General features: G+C 40.8%; 1 protein-coding gene across 1 annotated transcript in view; it reads right to left on the bottom strand.

Annotated features, from left to right (window-relative positions):
- LOC138171505 (zinc finger protein 184-like) overlaps positions 1-20,988 on the bottom strand; it is a 50,128-nt gene extending 29,140 nt beyond the window's left edge. Inside the window, exons 1-5 of the mRNA XM_069101026.1 lie at positions 20,835-20,988; positions 16,933-17,015; positions 13,041-13,167; positions 12,456-12,551; positions 5,959-7,830 (exon numbers count right to left, since the gene is read on the bottom strand). Of these exons, the coding sequence (XP_068957127.1) occupies positions 5,959-7,830; positions 12,456-12,551; positions 13,041-13,167; positions 16,933-17,015; positions 20,835-20,865 (2,209 nt within the window). The 5' untranslated portion in view covers positions 20,866-20,988. The remainder of the gene's footprint in view (positions 1-5,958; positions 7,831-12,455; positions 12,552-13,040; positions 13,168-16,932; positions 17,016-20,834) is intronic.
- Positions 20,989-21,057: the final 69 nt, after the last annotated feature.

The raw sequence follows: 21,057 nt of genomic DNA, 5'->3' as shown, positions 1-21,057 counted from the left end.
TCCTTCCTGCCGCCACTGCGGGGCCTCGGGCTTTCCTCCCTACCCCGCACCCCACCTTTCCCTGGGCAGGAGGAGGGAGGGATTCCCTGCCCTGGAAGGAGAGAGGGTGTCGGGGGTCGTGGACTGGAGCAGATGAGGCCTCGGTGTGCATCCGAGCCACCTCCGCAGTCACTGCCTGCCAGGCCCCGTAGGATGCTCGAACCAGGGGCGGGGGGGAATCCCTGTGGCTGCGGCTTCGTTCTGCGAGGTCGGGGCGCTCAGAGGGGTCTGAGGCTGCCTAGGGACTAAGATCACGGAAAGGCTCTTCCCCCATCTCTACTTGTCTTTGTCTCTGCGCCTCTGTCTGTTTCTTCTCAACTCCGACTGTCTCTGTATGTCTCTGCCCCTGTCTCTTCCCAGCTCTGACCCTGTCTCTGTATGTCTCGACCCCTCTCTTTTCTTAGCTCAGACCCTGTCTCTCTGTCTTTGCCCCTCTGTCTCTTCTCAACTCAGACACTGTCTCTATATGTCTCTGCCTCTCTGGACGTTTGTCTGTCGGTCTGTCTGTCTTTCAATGATTTCTCAATGGTCAGTTCACCATTAATACATAGCATGCTTTTTTGCAAGGTTTGTCAAGTTTCTTAAATTTTATCTTCACCACAAGGTTTTCTAGCATTCATTCCTTTGCCATTTCAAGCACTTCTTCAGGCATTTTCATCTTCTTGTGCTATTCTAATGCACATTTTATCTCTTATTTTCCTTTTAAGTACTGTATATGCATCCTTAGCACTATTTCTGGAATGAGTCAGTCCCTTCTCTGTAATGCTTCCAGTGATATCTGACCAGTAAAAGATATTTCTATGCCAATACAAAAATGTGAATAATAAAGAATATGAAATAGAAATGTCAATTCATGAAAAAGAAGTTTGACTGACTGGACATCACAGTTCTGTGATGTCAGTTCTGTTTCCCCCACCTGGCCTGGGACCATTGAAGGTACTGGTTCATCTCTTATAAATAGAAACAATATTGAGACCCTGTTGTGTTGAAAAGCGTAAGCACATGCACGCTCCAAAAACTATCTACTTCTTAACTTGGTATAGTTTCTAGAAATCCTATGATTAGATCAACTGAATGTGAATAAGGCTTTGTATCTATATACCTTAATATCCAGGACAGGGTTGGCAGAAAAGATTTTAACCAGAATCTTCCACAGGGGAAATACATCATAAAGGGATGCTAATAAGTTATCTAGGTATTTTTTGGATGATATGACTGTGGAAGTGCCTTCTCACTCTGAGATTCTGATATTCTTATACCACATATCACAACACATTTCAAATTAGTAAATGACACACGTAGAAGATATCAAACCACAAAACAATTAGAGGAGATTGGAAGATTAATTATTCATTCACCATGTACAGGAAAAGAACATAATTAGATACAGGGTAGAAAAAAATAAGTGAATGAAAAAGTGTTTATTAAGCACTTACTAGGAGCCAAGCACTATGCTAAGAACTGGAAATAAAAATACAAAAGCCAAATTGGCCTTTGCCCTCAAGGAACTTAAGTTCTAATGTGGGAGACAGATAATTATTATCCTACAAAATTAAAAAATTTTTTTTTTAAAAAAGGCTTTTTGCACAAATCAGTGTGGTCAAAAGGAGAAAAGAAACAGATTGTGATAAAAACCTTTGCACTAAACATCTTTGATACAAATCTGACATCCAAAATGTATAAGAAATTGACACAAAATTTATGATTATGAGCTATTCCCCGAGACAAATAGTCAAAAGGTATAAGCAAATAGTTTTCAAAATAAATTAAAATTACTGAGAAATAGGAGGTCGGGCAAATGAATTCACTGATGGTGGTGATTGGATCAACCATTTTGGAAAACAATGTGGAATGGCACAAGAGAAGTTAGTTGTTCATAGCTTTCTATCCACCTGACCCCACTATTGGGCTGATAGCCTGACAAAGTCATGAATGGAAAGAATGCTACGTGTACCAATATATATATATATATATATATATATAGCAGTTGCTTATTCTAATAATGAAAAGCTGGAGACATATAATGGACCTAATGATCCAGGAGTGGCTGAAATAAACTGTGCTATGTGGATGTAAAGGAATATTACTGTACAGTAAGGAAATCTGGATATGAAGAACTGAGAAACACAAGAAGGTTTGTGTGAAGTAATTAAGATTGTGAATGCTTTGGGGGCAGGGACTGTCTTTTGCCTCTTTGTTTCCTCGCTCTCAGCATAGTGGTTGGTGCTCAATAAATGTTTACTGACTGATTAAAGAGTGAAAGAGAAATCAAAAGATTGCAATAATGACTACATAGATCAATATGTCATAATGACTACAATATAAACGAAAACAATGTAAAAACCCAACAAAACTAAGGTCATAAGGTACATTGGTCTTAAATAATTAATATTAAAGTACATATCCTTTTTCTGTTAAACACATCAGGTTCAAAAAGTAGGTTTTGCCTGTATAATCAATTTCAATCATTGAATTTCATGCTTTTATTTAACCATTAGGGTTTTTTTTTTGTTTGTTTGTTTTGGTAATGGCCTATGGCAGTTTGGTGGTAGTGGTGCAGAGTTCTTTTTTGGAAGTAACTGATGTCAAAACAAAATCGTCGGCAGTGCCTAGCACCTCTGGAACAAAATGCAAACTCCTTAGCTTGTATTTTAAAGCATTTCACAATCTGGCTCCTGCCTTCCTTTCTAGAATTTCTTTCATATTAACCCTCTTTAATTCAGGTCGTTCCAACCAAACTCACCAATTGGCTGTTTCCTGAACCTAACTAACATGGTCTCTGCTCTTCATGTCTTTGGACAAGTTGTCCCTCATAGTTGGAATGCTCTCCTTACTGCCACTTCCTAGAATCCTTAGTTTCCCTTCAAGGCTTAGCTTAACTGCCATTTCCTATGGGACCATCTTTCCCATTTGTCTCCCTTCTTGCCCCACATTTGTTAGTGTCCTCTCCCCGTATCTACTTGTAAAACGTAGGGTCCTTGTGGGAGACTTACTCAGAAAGCACCAAAATGTGCTGGGCATTGCAATAAGCATTAGGGGTGCCAGGAAAGACAACCCACACAACAGTGCGTACCCTGAAGGAGTTAGTATTCTGAAATGAAAAAAATGGACACATCGACGATATATACAGACGTGATGGAAAGCGATCTTAAGAGGAGGAGGCTTTAGAAGCTGGGAGGACAACAGAAAATTTCCTATAGAAGGTAGCATTGGAGCTGCATCTTGAAGCCAGAGAAAAACAGGGCTGAGGAAGCAGAGTATTTCAGGCACAGGTCACCAGTGCAAAGACACAATGATCTGAAGTGGATGTCACCTACAAGGAATGCCAAGTAGTCCAGTATCTCTGGATTGTACAGTTCATGGAGGGGTGTAAAGTATAAGAAAACTGGAAAAAATAGGAAGACTCTGAAGAACTTTAAACACCCAACTGTTTTGTGACAGTGTTTGGAACGGAAACTCCTCCCAGGAGGACCTAAGGTTCCTCAGCTCACTCACTTTCTATATGATTAAACTTGTTGGTCTTGAGACTACTGTTAAGTCTCCCTTTAGGGGAGGCTGTAGATCAGAGAAGCTAGTATTGAAAAAATACAGGAACAAATTTCCCAAGATTAGTGCAACTGTATGTCCCAAAATGTTACCAGCTGCATATTGTTTCTCAATTGTGTAGCCTGAATGCCGACATGAAAATGGCCAGCTCCAGGCAGCCACCTAGAAATCAGGGTAGAAGTATCCCACTGTTAGGAGTATGGAAGCATTCCTACCTGCTGGAGCATCCTTTCCAGGTGAATTGACCTCTCTGTCCTCCCCAATCCAGTGCTGCCCTTACATGAATTATACTCTGTTAGTATGTGTATCTGAGTTGTATATTGGATCCCTTTCTTCTTTTCCTTCTATATCTTTGCCAATTCCCTGCCAAGGAAGCTTTGCCTTAAATGGACTCTATTGTTTTACATGTTATTCTTGGCACTTGATCTCATAAAGGGGTTTGTTTTCCTGACCTCTCAGGCTAACCCACTGGTCTTTCCTTAGGCATAAACCAAACACTGAGACAAAGACTTAACCTGTTGAAAACTGCAATTATTGGGAGAAGTATGGCACTGTGAGCCCAGTCATGGAAAGCAAGAATCAGTGGGAACCCCATGTCCTGTAGGAAGAATTCCCTTAAGCCAGGGGATTCTCACAAAACACAGATCAAGGACTTTATATTTGTTCCTATAGGTAATAGGGAGTCACTGAAGTTGTTTTAGCAAGCAGGTGACATGGTCAGATCTATATTTCAGGGAAATCACTTTGGTACTACGTTGGCAGATCAACTGGAGTGGGGAAGAGTCTTGAGACAGAGATCAATTAGGTTACTACAATAAACTGAGGGGTGGTATGGGCCTCAAATATGGTGGTGACTATAGAAGTGGAGAGGAGACATATGTGAGATATCGTGAGAAGGAAGAAAGGTTGGGCAAGAGATTGGATATATGGAGTGAAGAACAAGGAAGGATTAAGGATGACAATGAGGTTGTGGGTGTGAATAACTAGGAAGATGGTGGTGTCCTTGAGAGTAATAGGGAAGTTCAGAAGAGAGGAGGATTTGGGGAGGGAGGTGGAGATAAATGTTTTCTTTTTTTTCCAGTGATAAAAACCAAAATGTATATAGGTGCTTAATGTTTTTTGGGTTGAAATAATGCACCAAGTTTTAAAAAATTTAAAGTTATGTATGGATCATCAGATAAAAGAAAACTAAGGTGAATCAGATTGGATCAGATGACCACTACGAATTCTTCTAGACTTTGCCACAACCTCAAATGGTCCTCAACCACTGGACTGGACCACTAGTGTCTCTTAGTACTGGAAATGCACAATGATACTCTAAGGTCCCCATGGCAGACAAGGATAAGGGATATATGCCCTAATTGGAGGCTTTCAAAGTCCAGGTTACCAATATCATGGAAGGGATTCTTTTACAAGTATAGGTTGGGTTACATGAGCTCCTAAGAATCCCCAGAATTCTGAAATTCTGTGAAATTTTCTGAAGCTTTTATTCAAAAACTACAACTGCACAAAAAATCTGCGTTTGATGAGCTCCAAAGTACATTAATAATATTTGAGGACAAGTATCTTGTAAGAGGCTCCCTCTAGAAGGCTTTCCCAAACACATTAAATATTTTTTTTTGGAAGGGGGAAGGCAGGGCAATTGGGGTTAAGTAACTTGCCCAAGGTCACACAGCTAGTAAGTGTTGTGTCTGAGGTCAGACTTTACCTCAGGTCCTATTGACCCAGGGCTGGTGCTCTATTCACTGCACCACCTAGCTGCCCCCCAAAACGTTAAATATTAACAATCAAAATAAAATAAACACATTCTCTCTAGTAAGAATTTTCTTATGTGTAATAAAGATTTGTCTATGCCTGAAAGTATTCTCACGTTCATTACCTTCAAGAAGGGCTTCTCTCTAAAATGCATTCTTCTGGTATGTAATCTTTGTATTTTATTTGAAAGCTTGCACATTCACTGCATTGAAAGTGTTCCCCTTCAACATGCAGTTTTACTTTTTTCCTAAAAACTATTCCAAATTTCTTACATTTAGAAAGTTTCTTTCCAGCATGAATTCTAATATTCCTTAAGGTTTCTACATCATTTGGAAGCTTTCCCACATTTATGACACTAAAATATTTCTCTCAATATTAGTTTTCAGTAAGGTTTCCCTTCTAGCCAAAGGCTAAGTTGCATTTATTGGGTTTCTCTTTGATATGAATTCCATGATTGTTTTGCAATGCACATTTTCCTCAAGTTCCATATATTTAATGGGGATCTATGGTCTATGAATTCTATTATGTACAGCAATTTGACCTTTGTCTAGGCTATTCCACTTTCATTACATTCAAAGTGTTTCTTTCCAGTATACATTTTCTTATGTGCATTAAAGCTTCCTTTATGCCTAAAGGCTTTCCCACACTCACTACATATATAAGGTTTCTCCCCAGTATGGATTCTCCTATGTATTTCAAGGTTTCCCTTCCGGCTAAATGCTTTCCCACATCCATCACATTTATAGGGCTTCTCTCCAGTGTGAATTATCTCATGTTGCATAAGAGATGAGCTCCGCTTGAAAACTTTCCCACATTCATTACATTTATAGGGTTTCTCTTCAGTATGAGTCCTTTGATGTCGTATAAGGCCTGATCTGTACCTGAAGCCTTTCCCACATTCATTGCATTCAAAATGTTTCTCTCCAGGGTGAACTAGCTTGTGTGTTTGAAGGCGAGCAATTGTGCTGAAGGCTTTTCCACATTCATTACATTTATAAGGTTTCTCTCCAGTATGAATTGTTTGATGTTGAGTTAGGTAGTGATTACTGCTAAAGGCTTTCCCACAATCATTACATTTATAAGGTTTTTCTCCAGTATGAATTGTTTGATGCTGATTTAGGTGGTGATTACTGCTGAAAGCTTTCCCACATTCACTACATCCAAAGGGCTTCTCTCCTGTATGAATTATCTTATGTGTTTCCAGGTGTGCCTTCCGCCTGAAGGCTCGCCCACACTCATTACATTTGTAGGGTTTCTCTCCAGTATGAATTACTTGATGTGTATTAAGATATACCTTGTTCCTGAAGGCTTTCCCACATTCATTACATTTAAAGGGCTTCTCTCCATTATGAATTCTCTTATGAATTTCAAGGTGTGCTTTTTGTCTGAAGGCTCTCTCACATTCATTACATTTATGGGGCTTCTCCCCTGTATGAATTTTCTGATGTTGCATAAGGGAAGAGTAGTGCCTAAAGGCTTTCCCACATTCATTACATTCAAAGGGCTTCTCTCCAGTATGAATTACCTTATGTCTAATAAGATATACCTTCTTGCTGAAGGCTTTCCCACATTCCTTACATTCAAAGGGTTTCTCTCCAGTATGAACCCTCTTATGTACATAGAGGCTTGCATGCCAGCTGAAGGCTTTTTCACACTCATTACATTTATAAGGTTTCTCTCCTGTATGAGCTGTTTGATGTTCAATTAGGTATCGTTTGCTACTGAAAGCTTTGCCACATTCATTACATTCAAATGGTTTCTTTCCAGTATGAATTATTTGATGTTGAGAGAGGCTATGATTATTGCTAAAGGCTTTCCCACATTCTTTACATCCAAAGGATTTCTCTCCAATATGAATTACCTTGTGTGTTTTTAGATATTTCTTCTGCTTGAAGGTTTTCCCACATTCATTACATTTGTAAGGAGTTTCTTCTGTATTTACTTTTTGATGTACAGTAGGGCATGAGGAGTTGATGCTGAAAACTTTGCTACTTTGATTATACCTAGGGTCTTTTCCTCGTGTATGCAGCCTATGGTAATAAATAAGGTTTGAATGATAAATAAAAGGTTTCCTACAATTATTATACTTAGGAAGTTTCTTCCCCAGGGAGATTTTATTTTGCCTAATTAAGTCTGAACACGGTCTGACACTGTTTCCAAGTGTATCATATTTACGTAGACATTTTCCTACAGTAACTTTCTGTTGTAGCATGAGGTTTGACCCTAGGTTGACCTTTTTTTCATATGTATTATATTCGTTAGCATTTAAGCCATTAAAAGTATTCCTCTGAGCGACTCTTAATCGTCTGGATGGCCTCTCTTGGTTATTGTTCTGCCTCTCTAACCTGACATCACAATCCCAAGCTTCTTCCAACTTAGAATCCCCGTGACCTTCCTTTTTGAGTCTTTCCTTGGATGATTTCCCCATAGAAATATGCTGCCTTGGAACTGACTCTGTGGTTTCCCAACGTGTCTTCTGTACAGGGAAATCTGAAAACAACAGAAGAAGTGGTATCAATATCTACTGCTCTCCAAGGACAAGTAATCAAAAATGAATCAAAAGGATACCATGGCTCTGTAAGAACTGTGTCAGGAACAATAAAGCCTCAAATGAACTAGGCTCATTGCAATAAATTTTAAAGATAGTAACAAAAAATTCTATTGATCTTTACATTGAAATATAGACTAGTTCTAGATACTATCTTCTTTATCAATGAAAATGATCAATCTGGTACAGTTAATAAAAGTAATAACAGTAATATTAACAATAGCTAACATTTATATAGAGGCTACTATATGTCAGGTTCTATGTTAAGAACTTTATAAGTAAAATGAGATATTTCTTTTTTAAACCTTTATATTTTTTAATTATATAATTTATTTTTATAGCATCTTTATTTCCAAATATATCCTACCTTCTTCACTAACCAATAAGCTATCCCTTGTAGCAAAGAATAAAAAGGCAAAAAAGAAGTTCAGAAAAACCAATACATCCGAGTCTGACAGTATATGCAATATTTCACACCACAAATCTGCCACTGATGCAAGAAAAGGAAGAGTTACAATTTTCTCTTCTCCTGGGTTGGGCTTGGTCATTAGAATTACACATCATAGAGCAAATATTTTTTTAACAAGGAACTGAAGCCCAAGGTAAATAAGAAGATAATAAGAAAGAAGATTTCATGCATGTCTGAATTTTCATAAAGGGAAATGAGTTTATTTTGGAAACTACGGACTTCAAAATCCTAAGTTATACCTGGGCAAATCCTAGGATCCTATTAGTAAAGATACAGTTTGCGTTCACCTGGGATGAAAAAAAGCTGATCCATATGAGGGGGGTAAGAAAGGAAGGGTGAGAAGATCAAGTTGTGAAGATGTGATAATGGTTGAAAGGTCTTTAGGGGGATGAAGGTGAGGTAAAAACCACAAACAGTTCAGAAACAGCAGAGAAACTTAATGGTAGAGAGACTGGGCATCATTTGTAGTGATTTGCATCGAGTGCACCATGTTTGTTTGTTTTGCCATTACCAAGGGACGATTTATGTTCCACGTATAAGCTGGTGTCCATTCGAGAAGAGATAGTAAAGGGGCATGAGGAGCATCTCTCCACTTTACAGGTAATCAAGGAAGATGAAGTGTTCCCAGAAGAGAGAAAGAAAAATAAAGCAGAAGTGGGATATCTGGGCAGGAAGGTCATCAGATGATAGGAAAGAGACCTGACCCTTGTCAAGAAGCTGTTGAGTAGAGGAATGTGTCACACAGTGGTAGAAGGAAAGGACAACAGTACAACTGGAGCTTAAAAAAAACAAGCAAACAAAACCTGAGGTTCTTTCTGACTAGAAGAGAGCTGTATATATGGCCTGAGGGGGAAGAAGCTTCTTGTATGCCAAGAAATGATAACATGGAGCCAAAGAAAATACAAAGTAAGAGATCCCTTAGTAAACATCAAAAGAAGAAGAGAAGAGAAGAGGAGGCAGAAGGTACTTAGGAAGCTAGAACTTTTAAAACCCATGGCCAATAAAAAGAAAAACTTCCTTTTCACTACCTCAAAATTTTGAAATTTATTGAAACAGAGATACATCTATTTTATATTACAAATCTCCAAAACAGAAAAAGGTACTAGATTATGTGTTTGGGAAACACATCACAAGCCTGGAAGTGAAAGTCTGATATAGTAAGTATAAGGAACATTCAATTATCTGCTCAAGCTCTGAGCTGAAAAGAAAGCAGCTAGGGAAAAAACTCCAAAGAGAAGGAAAAAAGAAAATTAATGGAATAGTGTAATGGGAATGCAAATTTGGAAGATCTTTCCTGCCCCTAGGCTAAAGTGCACCAGAAGCCTGGGGAGGGAGGCTTGTTTTTCAGTAGATACTTTTTGATTGGCCAGTGAGTCAATAAGGTTGTTACATTCTCTGAGCCAGGAGAAGGCTATATAAGCCCTGATGTGTAGCTTTGTTTTGGGACTCACTTTGAGAAGTGTTCTGTGATTTGATCTGAATTCTGGGAAGCCGTTGTTGAGAGTCCCCCAGCTTTGAAAAACCCAGATGTCGATTGGGTATGGATGTAATGGCTGGACAGTTTGGAAAGCTGTTTACCTGATCTGTTTCTGTTTTGATAATTCTGCCTGTATACTTTGAAGTTCGGGGTGCTGACCTTTTTGCCCTGAACAAGGTAAACGATATATGGTCTGACTGATTAAAGTAAGCTTGTTAACCCATTTTGAGTTGCTTTCCTTTAACAAAGCAGATCCAAGAACCTGTGGTAGCTGCAAACCGTGAAGACGCTTGGGGTGCTTGCTGCTACAAATAGATGGATGAAAATGCACATGGAACTCACCAACCAATTGAGACTATCAAGATTTATGCATGGAAGATGGAAGTGAGTGCAGGCAATGATGGATACAAGAGCATGGACTGGTTCTATAAAAACCGTGTCAAGAATGCTAAAGCTAAGGGTCAACAAAAATGGTTTGACTTTGTTGGAACGCACTTGAAGCAAAAGGACGAAAGAAGGGACAAGGGTGATGCTCAGGGTAGATGCAGGATGGTAGCTGATAGGAGAGAGGGTAGAACTGCTCACTCCTTATTTGGCTTTTGGAAATGAGAGAACAAAAATGGATAATAGGAGTTAATACCTGGCATAATAAAGGAGACAGTACTGTTATACAGAGTACTGTACAGTGGGGGCAAGACTGTGGGCGTTGTGGTTAATGTAAACAACAAAAATAGCTCTATCCTATGGGAAAATTTGCATGTGACCACGTTGTTCTGTTTCTGTACAATATCTGGCCTGGTCTAAGTGTGGAACAGATACCTACCACTGTCTTGCCGCCACCCAGCGTCTGCCTTGTAAGTAAGCTCTCTCAGTAAAACCCATTTACTACCAAGCTGGTATCTCATGATGGTGGGGCCATCCCTCTAGATGCCTGCATGGATACCCCTTGGATACTGCAAGCACCCCAAGGAAGCCTGGATGAATCTAAATCACCTGTTATTAGATGTGCTACCTATCCAGGGACTGAAGCTCGGCTGCCCCTTTGCCATAGTATGGCTTTTGTTTGTATTTTCCCCCTTGCCCTGGAAGCTATAAGAGACTTAACTTGAGGAGGGGGTGCAGGGGAGGTATCTCTAAGCTGATTGGTTGCTGAGGTGACTGCCTTCCTGAAACTCTCTTAAGCTTTCTGACCTGGAAACTTCGACAATGATGACAGTACCCTTTATATCCTTCTAAACTTTGAAGACTGTCCTTTAATTTGTGAAGTTGGGTTTAGATAGATTTTCCAGTTCCCAAGAACTTTGTATATTTTAAACTTGGAACCTGAATTAAAGGACTAGTTAACCTGATTTAAGTTTTGCCTGCTCTTTGGGGGGAAGCACCACCTCAGGGGCTCCATCCCACCAACAGAAAGTGCCAATTAACACAAAAATTTTCTCTACATCAGGAGTAAACCTTTCTTTCTGTGATGTCCACCCACTGCTGCTAGTTCTGCCCTCTGGAGTCAAGGAGAACAAGGGAATCCCTCTTCCTCTGCCCTTCACCTGGCCCCTCCAAAGTCTTCTTTTTCTCCATTCACTGTTTCTTCCACCAATCTTGGTAAGACTGAGACTTCACTTCTCATGCCACTTAGTCCAGTGGCTTGACTTGGATATCTCCTTCCAAAACAACAGCAGAAAGAACTGCACACAATACATTAGGGGTGGCCTGACCAGAGTGGAGTTAAGGACAGCTATCAAAGAATCTCAAATTGTAAGGTCATCTAATATGACTCATACCCAAGGGAGACTCTCCTGTACAATGTGCCCTGAAGTGTCACAGCTAGTGAAAACTGTAAACACTGCAGAGTTAGAAGAATAACAATGCATATAGAAGAAAGAATGTCCTATGTATAGTAGAGAGAAAGGGGACGAAGTGCTGGGCTCAGAGAATGAAAACCTGGACTGGAGGCCCTACTAGCCGGTGACTACAGGCAAGTCAAAGGCTCACTGACCTTTGTTCACACTCTTCATCTATCAAATGGAAAAATGAATACTTTCACTACCTACCAGGCAGACTTGGAAAGCACTTTGTAAATTATATCCATATACTACTGCTAGTATCATGTAATTAAATGGTTTTCCAACTTCATTCTCTACAAGGCAGTGGGAATAGAAGGCAGTCTGCTCTGTAATACTTCAAGAAAGAAAAGAAATAAGAGGAAATGGGGGTAGAAGGTACAGAGCAAGTGTACGTGTGTTTTGGCAACGAAAGGAGAGATGAATTAGAATACTCATAACAGGAAACAAGGACAAGCAAAGGCTTTATTCTTTTAAATATAAGTCAGGCTTATTTCTATCTGAAAGCAAGAGAGATTAAGAGAATCAGAAGAGAAGAATGATAGGAGACAACACAAAAAAGATGGGACCCAGAGTAAAGCAGGAAGGGCAGCACTAAGGAGGGACACCTCTTTCTCTCAGCATGGATGGAAATATGAGAGAGAAAGCAGACGAGATTAGAGGACGAATCTCAGGCTAGCTGGCCACAGTTCTGGGGCCTTAAGGAGAGTTCCCACAACCTCACTACCCAGCTCAGCTGCTGCTTGCAATGCCTCTGGCCTGCAGGTTTATTAGTTCACTCACCTGGGTAGGTACTTCTCAGGACTTCTCCTGCTAGTAGCCATGGTGTTTCTCTTCTCTCCAAATGGAAGATTAGAGCTGGTTTGGGAACCGGAAGGCCTGTTTGCGGGGAAATGAATGGAAAAGTGCTGAGATCAGAGAGACATCTCAGAATTCAACCTTAGCCTCTTTGGGAACTAGGAATGACCTCTGAAAATGTTCTACATTGTGTTTCTAGGAAATATGGGGAATGGATGATATGGTTTGATGTGGGTTTAGATGAGCTCATTTTAACATATTTCCTGCTAAGTGGATAGAAACTATTTGTGTCCTTAAGACTTTAGTGGAGAATCTCTGGCAGTCAGGAAGGAAGAGTCCCGGTGACATCACAATAAAACTGCTCATTTTAAATTGTTAAAAAACCAAAGACCTTTTTTTCATGTGGAAAGAGGCAGCGACAACACTGTGTTTCTCCAGAGCAGATCTTTGGACATTATGTGCATTCGGGAGAATATCCCTGCTCACCAAGTCAAAACTCAGCAGAACACTTCAGGCAGCCCAAAGCCCTGAAGTTGGGACAATGATTCCTGTGACAAGGCCTGTCCTTACCAAGGGAGACGAAGTTCTCATAGTTTTCCAGCATCACGTCCCTGTGCATGTCCTTCTGAGCAGGTTCCAACAGCCTCCATTCCTCCGAGGTGAACTCCACAGCCACGTCTTGGAACGTCAGTGCTTTCTGAAATACCAAAAGACATTCCTGCTCATCAGGGATCCTTCTCCAATGGAGCATGAGGGATACATGAAGATGGCTCCGTGGAGAGGAAGCATTTGTCATGGCAATATCTTGAGCACCTTACCCTGTGTCTCATCTTATATTAAATTCTCTATCACATTAATAATTTCGTTTTACTGCCCAAGGTCAACCTTTCCACTTCTCACCTACATCAAGCTCCCAGGGAATCAAACACTTTACTCTCAATCATCACATAATGTTTTAGCTATTGTATTTCCAGCACCTAACATACTGACTGGCAAATAGTAGGAACTTTTAAACAAATTATTTTATTTTTAATTTAGGAAATAAAACAAACATTTCTATAACATAGTAGAATTAAAAAAAAAAGATGATTGCACATTAAACTGCAAATCTGTTGTACACAACTTGCTATTCCTTTTAAATATATAATAAAGTTATCATGTAACTTTTTTTTTCTTCCCTCTTGCCCCCTCCCTCCCATGGCTATCATTACACAAATTTTATACACACACACAAAATCATTATACACACACACACACACACACACACATATATATATATATATATATATATATATATGTATATTTCTGCCCCTTTTTTTGGAGGGCAATTGGGGTTGTGACTTGCTTAAGGTCACACAGCTAGTTTTTGTGTTAAGTGTCTGAGGCTGGATTTGAACTCAGGTCCTCCTGACTTCAGGGCCGGTGCTCTATTCACTGTGCCACCTAGCCACCCCTATATATATATTTCTATTTCTGTTTATCATCTCTTTCTCTTTCTCTTCCTTTATATGTCCTTTATAGGCAATTTGGGTATTTATAATAGTCAAAATGACTTAGTCTCTTAAAGTTGTTCTTGAAACAATATTGCAGTTACTGGATACAATGTTGTCTTAGTCCTGCTCCGTCTGCTCTTCATTATTTCGTCCAAGACTATCCATGATTTTCTACAATCGACAAGTCCATCATTTCTTATAGTATGGTAGTATTCCATCATGATCATACACTAAAACTTGCACAAACTTAATAAATATTAAAAATTATATAATATATAATAAATAACAAATGCATGCTGATTGTTTTTGCACCAGCCCTGGAGTCAGGAGAACCTGAGTTCAAATCCGGCCTCAGATACTTAACACTTACTAGCCATGTGACCTTGGGCAAGTCACTTAACCCCAATTGCCCAGCTCTCCCCACTCCAAAAAGCAAAAAAAAAAAAAAAAGTAGGTATCAAATCTGACCCAGCTGTTCCAACTCTGTCCTGCTTGTCTGTGCCTCTTTCTGAATTTCCTTCTGCTCCCTTTTGTGCATTGATGTCCTTTTATCCTTTTTAGGGGCATCATTATAGGTGCTCATGCCCTAGCCCTATGATTATGGCTCTGGAAGCCTCCCAATTTCTCAACAGGGCCCTGTCCTGTGAGAAAATTTTCTCTTGTTGCAGAACACATTCTCTTATCAGGACAGAGGGGTGCCTGGCCCAAGGATTTTTCCTCTTCTTATTTCTTCATTCTCTACTAGGTCAAACCAGTCCCTGAAGAATAAGGTTAATAATGAGATTGGATTTAACATTCACCTCAATACTGTTCAAACCCCACCCAACTAGGGAAGCCCATTATGTATGTTCTACTCAGGCTTGGGGGGGGAGGGGGCAGGGAGAGAGAAGGCTGGGTAGATTCCTTGACTAGATTGCCCAGGGCTGGGGTGTCTGAGAGTAAAAGTAACAAAATCAAAGCCAGGTACCCAGCCCTTCCGTAGAATGAGTCTACTTCTCATTAAAATATTTATTTTTCCCATTAATTGTTAACCAATCAGACATGATTGCTGTATGTCAGGAATATACACTCTTCCAAGGGCATATAAGTGTCAATAATCCATCTCTGGTTTATGAGAGATGGCCAAATGACCATCCTTTTATTATTTGCTAACCATAATTAATCAAATGACTAATTACCCAGAAATTATGTCTCTCAAACCTTTTATGCATCACAGGACACATGCAAAGTGGCATGGTTTAGAAGGGGAAGGCCTGGCTCCAGGAAAGATAAAGCAAAGTTCACCTATCAGAGCCTAGGGTCTTAAGTCAAGCAAGACACTAAGGATATTCATTCACTCATTCTGCATCTTGGATCCCTCAAGACTTTTCTATGATGTAGGAAGTTTGGTGCATCTTCATTCTGGCACTATGATTAGTTATTGGAAAAGAGTCTCACATTTATTTAAAATTAAAATTTATTTAAAAGAGTCTCACATTTATTTTACAATGTCTTTGTATAAGCTGCTCTCTTGTTATCAATTTTATATTTTTGCACATGTATCTCTTTATTTGCTCCCTTCTGGGGATATAACTAGTCATGGTATTGCTAGGTCAGAGACCCAGTTCAGCGACCCTTTTAAATTCAGTGTTTTTTGAGGAATAGTTCCAGATTGCTCCAGAATGGCTAGATCAATGAGCAGTTCCATAAATAGTACAGCCCTTCTAACAACTGCCTTTGCCAATCTGATGGATGTAAAGTGGAGCCTCACAGTTCTTTCGATCTACGTTTCTTTTATTATTAGTGCTTTGGAGCATTTTCTTCATGTCTGTTGATAACTTGGATTTTTTCTTTTGAGAACTTCCCATGCATATCCTTTAACCATTTATCTACTAGGGAACAGTTCTTGTTCCTGGATACTTGAATCAATTCATTAAGTGTCCAGTCTTTGTCAAAGAAACTTGCTATGAAGGTGTTTCTCCTCGTTTTCTTGATTTCCATTTAATTTTAGCTGCATTGTTTATTTTTGTGCAAAAACTAAAAAAAAAAAATTGATACATCTATTTTATCTTCTGCGATCCATTCTGTCCTGAGTTTGGTTACAACCAAAGATCTGAACTGTAATTTCTTCCTTCTCTAATTTGTTCATGCTAATACCCTTTTGGTTTAACTCAAGTAGTCATTTCGAGCTTCTCTTGGTAAAAGGTGTGAAATATTGGTCTATACCTAGTTTCTGCCAGACTTCTTATTCTAGCCCTTGCCCAATAGTTGAAGTCTCTGGGCTTATCAAATGTTATACTACTATATTCATTTGCTTCAAAAGCATTTTTGTAGGGTTTGTTTATAAGAAGAAAAAGAATATATGAATTCGGAACTGTATCAGTGAAAAATTCATTAAAAGAAAAACACCTTGATCCAGACTTCTACACCTAAAGAGAATCATGGTGGATCAATCTAAACTCTCTCCCTAATGGAAAGAGGAGTGGACCAGGGGGCAAGGCCTTTGGTTCTAGTCCAGGTTCTGTAGCTGATGAGCTTGAGTAAGACCACAGGATACTGGACTTAAAGGTGGAGAAGGCCTTAGAAATCATCTAGGCCAACTCCCTCATTTTACAGAAAATGAAACTAAGGACAAGAGTTTAAGTGATTTATGCAAGGTCATGCAGGGAATATATGACAGGGCTGGGAAGACTCCAAATCCCACAAGCTTTCCATTATACTACATTCACCCTTTTTGACTTCAGATTACTCATGTATCAGATTAGGGGATTGGATCACACAATTCCTGAGACTCTAAATCTAATAATCCATGGACTCCAGGAACCCAACAGCAGCATACAATCAGCTCCAGTCTTCTGAGAGAGAACACAAAGTCTTCTAGTCCTTGGATATGATTTGGTTGAGCAATGAAATGGAAGGAAAAGGAAATAAATACACTCACACTTTGAGGAATGACTAAGCATATCAGGAAGGAAAAGATGCTAACTCACCTGGGACCCAGCTGTCAGAAGCCCAGATGTCATTTCCTCCTCCTCCTCCTCCTTCACTCTCCTTTGGTCTTGGGAAGCCAGAACTGAGGAAGAAAAAATAAGTAAAGAATCCAACCCTGCCTTGTCACTCACAAACTCAACAGGATGAAACACATTATCTGGGTGCAATTTCATGGTCCTTTACAGAGAGAACCCAGCACAAATCAATTTGCTGAATTATTTGGGGGTAAGTGATGAGAACCGATGGTGAAAGGACAGGAATAACACTTAATAGCAAGTTGAAACTGAAGATAAGTAAGGAGATAGTAAGAAAACACCTAGTTAGCTGTTTCAGCAAAGTTCAAGCTACAAGGCCCATAAGGATGACTCGGACCAACCACTGATGCTATTAATTCCTGAAAGATCCTGAGGAATGGAAGGAGTCCCAATAATGGAAAAAGGCCAAAGTTGGTCTGATTAAAAAAATAAAAAAGGTGGGAGGGATAGACTATAGCCTGCAAACTAAGTCAATGAGTTCTACCTTGATACTTGGAAAAATTCTAGAACGTTACTGAAGGGACAGTCAGGGAACAATCAGAAAATGAAGCAGTGACAGTTTTTTAAAAGAACAAAAATACATTTTGCTGTGCCAGTTTTGCTGAACTGTCTTTTTAAAATTCTTTGTACACGAAACAGCTTTATGGCCAGGGGGAGAAAAGGGTATGTTGGGAAACATGGGTGGCATAAAACCAAAGGCTCCCAATAAATATTTGTTTAAAAAAGTGCAAACTATCAACAACATAAGGAATCACTAATAAGACATGAAAACACCTATAGTTTCATCCTATACCCAGTAAAGCACCTAAGAAAAGTCACAAACAGCATCAGCCCCAACCCAGAACAGGCTGGGCGGAGGGACATCTGATTTTCACCTTTTTGTTCCCAGAGCCTAACACAGACCCTGGACCACAGCAGGTGCTTAATCAATGATGAATGAATGCATTAAATGAATGAATGAATGCCAGTGGAGATGTGGGAAGACAGGAACACTAATGCCCAGATGTTGTTGCTGTGACTTCATCCTCGTGTTCTCATAAAGAGTTTGGAATCATGGGAGAAAAGTAAATAAACTGTTCATACCCGTTGACCCACCAAAATGACAATTAGGCATGCAAACCATGGAGGACAGAAATCAAGCTCCTATAGATACCAGAATACCAGTAAGAGTGTTAATAGTGGTAGCCAAACTCTGGAGAGAAAAGCGTGTCCTTCCTTCCCCTTGGGAATGGCCAAGCAATTGTGGCAGAATAATGTTACACCTCATGAAATGAAAAGTATGAGGAATTTGACAAACACAAATGCATATGAACAGATGTGGAAAAGGGCAATGAGTACAATAATGTATTATAATGATAATTAATTATTGTTATATTGTATATAATCTAATTATGTATATAATTATAATATAATGTATATATATTGTATTAAAATAATAATACAGTTGATCTGAAATTAGATTCAATGACCAATCTTGGTCCTGAAGGACAGATCATGAATCACTATTCCCATTTTCGTTTATTAGAGAACTGAGAGACTTATGGGGGCAAAATACTTCATAATCTGGCAGGTGTGGTTGCTGCACCACCTAATTTTGCTGAACTGTATTTCCTAGTTACGGGGAAAGGTTCTGTGGAAGCACCAAGATGGGGTGGGGGAGATAGGGCGAGTCCATTTGGAAGGTTGTCCAGTGGGATTCCCTAGGGAGCTAGCCTTTGGCCATTTAACATTTTCATCAATAACTTAAAGGCATAGATAGATAGCTTATTTAACATTCAGGTGGCACAAATCTGAAAGGGATTGCTAAGGCTTTTCATGATAGGGTCATGATGCAAAAAGATCTTGATGGATTGAATACTGGGCTCATTTTAAAAAGATTCAATGTAGGGGTGGTTAGGTGGTGCAGTGAATAAACTACCGGCCCTGGAGTCAGGAGGACCTGAGTTCAAATCTGGCCTCAGACACTTAACACTAGCCCTGTGACCTTGGGCAAGTCAATTAACCCCAATTGCCCTGCCTTCCCCCCCTCAAAAAAAAAAGATTAAATGTAATAGGGATTAGTATAAAGTCTAATACTTGGGTTCAAACACCAACTTTACAAGTAAAACAAAGGGGAAGTACAGCTAGACAGTAGCTATAAAAATTTTTTTTGGTATTTTAGTGGACCAAAAGCTCCTTAGGGGTCACCTATGTGGAATGACACCACCCACATTGGCCCCCTGCCCAAAATTGTTGAAGCACAGCTTGCTGAAAGAGAAGGAAACCACCCAGAAAAAGAGACACAAGAGTCCTACACTTTTTACCCCTAGATGGGTATATTTAATCTAGACTAACAAGTCCAGTTCTTCACACCAAGTTAGGGACAACATAGATAGATTAGAGAGTGTCTAGAGGACAAAAGTCAAGCTTCCTTTTAAAGACTGGACAGGAAGCTACCACGGTTCCTTAAAATCAGACACACACACAGACACACACAGACACACGCTCTGTGGCCAATCTCATCTTCAAGGACCTGAAGGAGAAAGACAAAAAGAGAGAATGTCAGTTGGAGAAAGAGGAAGAAAAAGGGAGTGGGGGAGAAAAGAGCTTGGTCTGAGACCAAACAGGATGGAAAGGAATGGAGAAATGGTTCTATCTGATCCTCTTATTTTGGAGATGAGGAAAATGTGACCCAGAAAAGGAAGTGACTTGTTCCAGATTCAAAATCCAAAGAAAGAATAAACGGTGGAGCTGGGATTCCAAATCCTGGGCTTGCTCCTCCCGACCATGATGAAGAGGGCAAGGGCTAAGTCCATGAGGAGGAAGAACGGTCTGAGTCAGAGACAAGTCTCAGGGTCACAGGTGGCATCTAAGCAGTACCCGAAGCTCTACAAAGCATTTATAGACATCATCTAAATGAAGAGGCAAGGAGGTGGAGTCCAGCCTCTGCGCGATCCTGGACTTAATGTCTCCAAGGTATCCAGGTGTCAGGACCGGCTAGCTCATGGGGTGGTTAGGATCCAGGGAGATTTTTGTCTGTATAGACCGATAGAGATCAGCTATTGTTTTGCAATTTATAGTCTCAGAGGAGACACCACCTTGCCTCGTAATTCAGACCCCTGAGAACTGCCCCGGAATGATGAACTACATCCCAAGGCCGGCTCGCACGCTTACAGAATGCCTCCCCTCCCCTCCGTAACCTGGCGGGGCAGGTCCCACAGGTGAAGGGCAGGGCCTTGGCTGTCAGCACAAGGCCGGGGTCTGAACTTAGCCCCGCACGTGTTTCCAGCAGACCAAGAGGCAGCAAAGGAAGGGCCTGGGGGCAACCCCACGCTCCGCGTGGTGCCGGGGATTCAGCTGGGTTGTGACCTCCGGCTCCTCGGAACCTGCTCCCGGGCGTGCGGGCCTCCTCTGGAGGAGTGGAAGCTCCCCGAGGGCAGGCACCACCCTCTCTTTAAACTTTCTCGGTATCCCCAGCGTGCCTAGCACACAGCAGGCGCTCAATAAGTGCAGGTTGCCTGGCCGATGTACACCTAAGAGGCTACTCTTTGTAGGCCCAGTTGACCACCTCACCCACTGTCCCCAGTGGATTCCCCAGGCCCAGACCCGGCCAGGGTCCAGTTATTCCAAGACCAAAGAACCCCTGAAGGCCATCTCTAGTCCATTCGCTCAGTTTATGCCTTCTTTTATAGATTGGGATACTGAGGCCCAAAGAAGTTAAGAGACCTACCCAGAGGTACAAAGCCAGGAAACAGTATGGGAGGGATTGGAACCCATGGCCACTACATCCGGGTTCTGAGGTCAGGTCCCCGCCCCCGCCCCACCCAGCAGGAAGTGAAGGAACGGAGGAACCCCTCCCCCACGCACTCACCCTCACCCTCACTCACCTGCTTGCCCGCCCAACGCAGATCTACGCATTAGGAGAAAAGGGGAAACCCCGCCCCACCAGGGGCCGCGCCGGCGCAGAAACCCTGAACTACGCTTCCCGGAGTCCTTCGGCAAATTGGCGGAGCCGGCCACGACGAATTTGATTGGAAGTAGCCCCCTGCACTTGTCGTCGTTGGCTTGCCGATGGACTCTGGGAAATGAAGTCTCAGAGAAACACAAGAT

This window comes from Petaurus breviceps, unplaced genomic scaffold (genome assembly GCF_028583685.1).
Source record: "Petaurus breviceps papuanus isolate PSGF00001 unplaced genomic scaffold, PetGlider_PUasm1.0 446, whole genome shotgun sequence".
NCBI classification, from domain to species: Eukaryota; Metazoa; Chordata; class Mammalia; order Diprotodontia; family Petauridae; genus Petaurus; species Petaurus breviceps.
The sequence above is the reverse complement of the archived record's forward strand: the minus strand, read 5'-3'. Positions and strand labels throughout refer to the sequence as shown.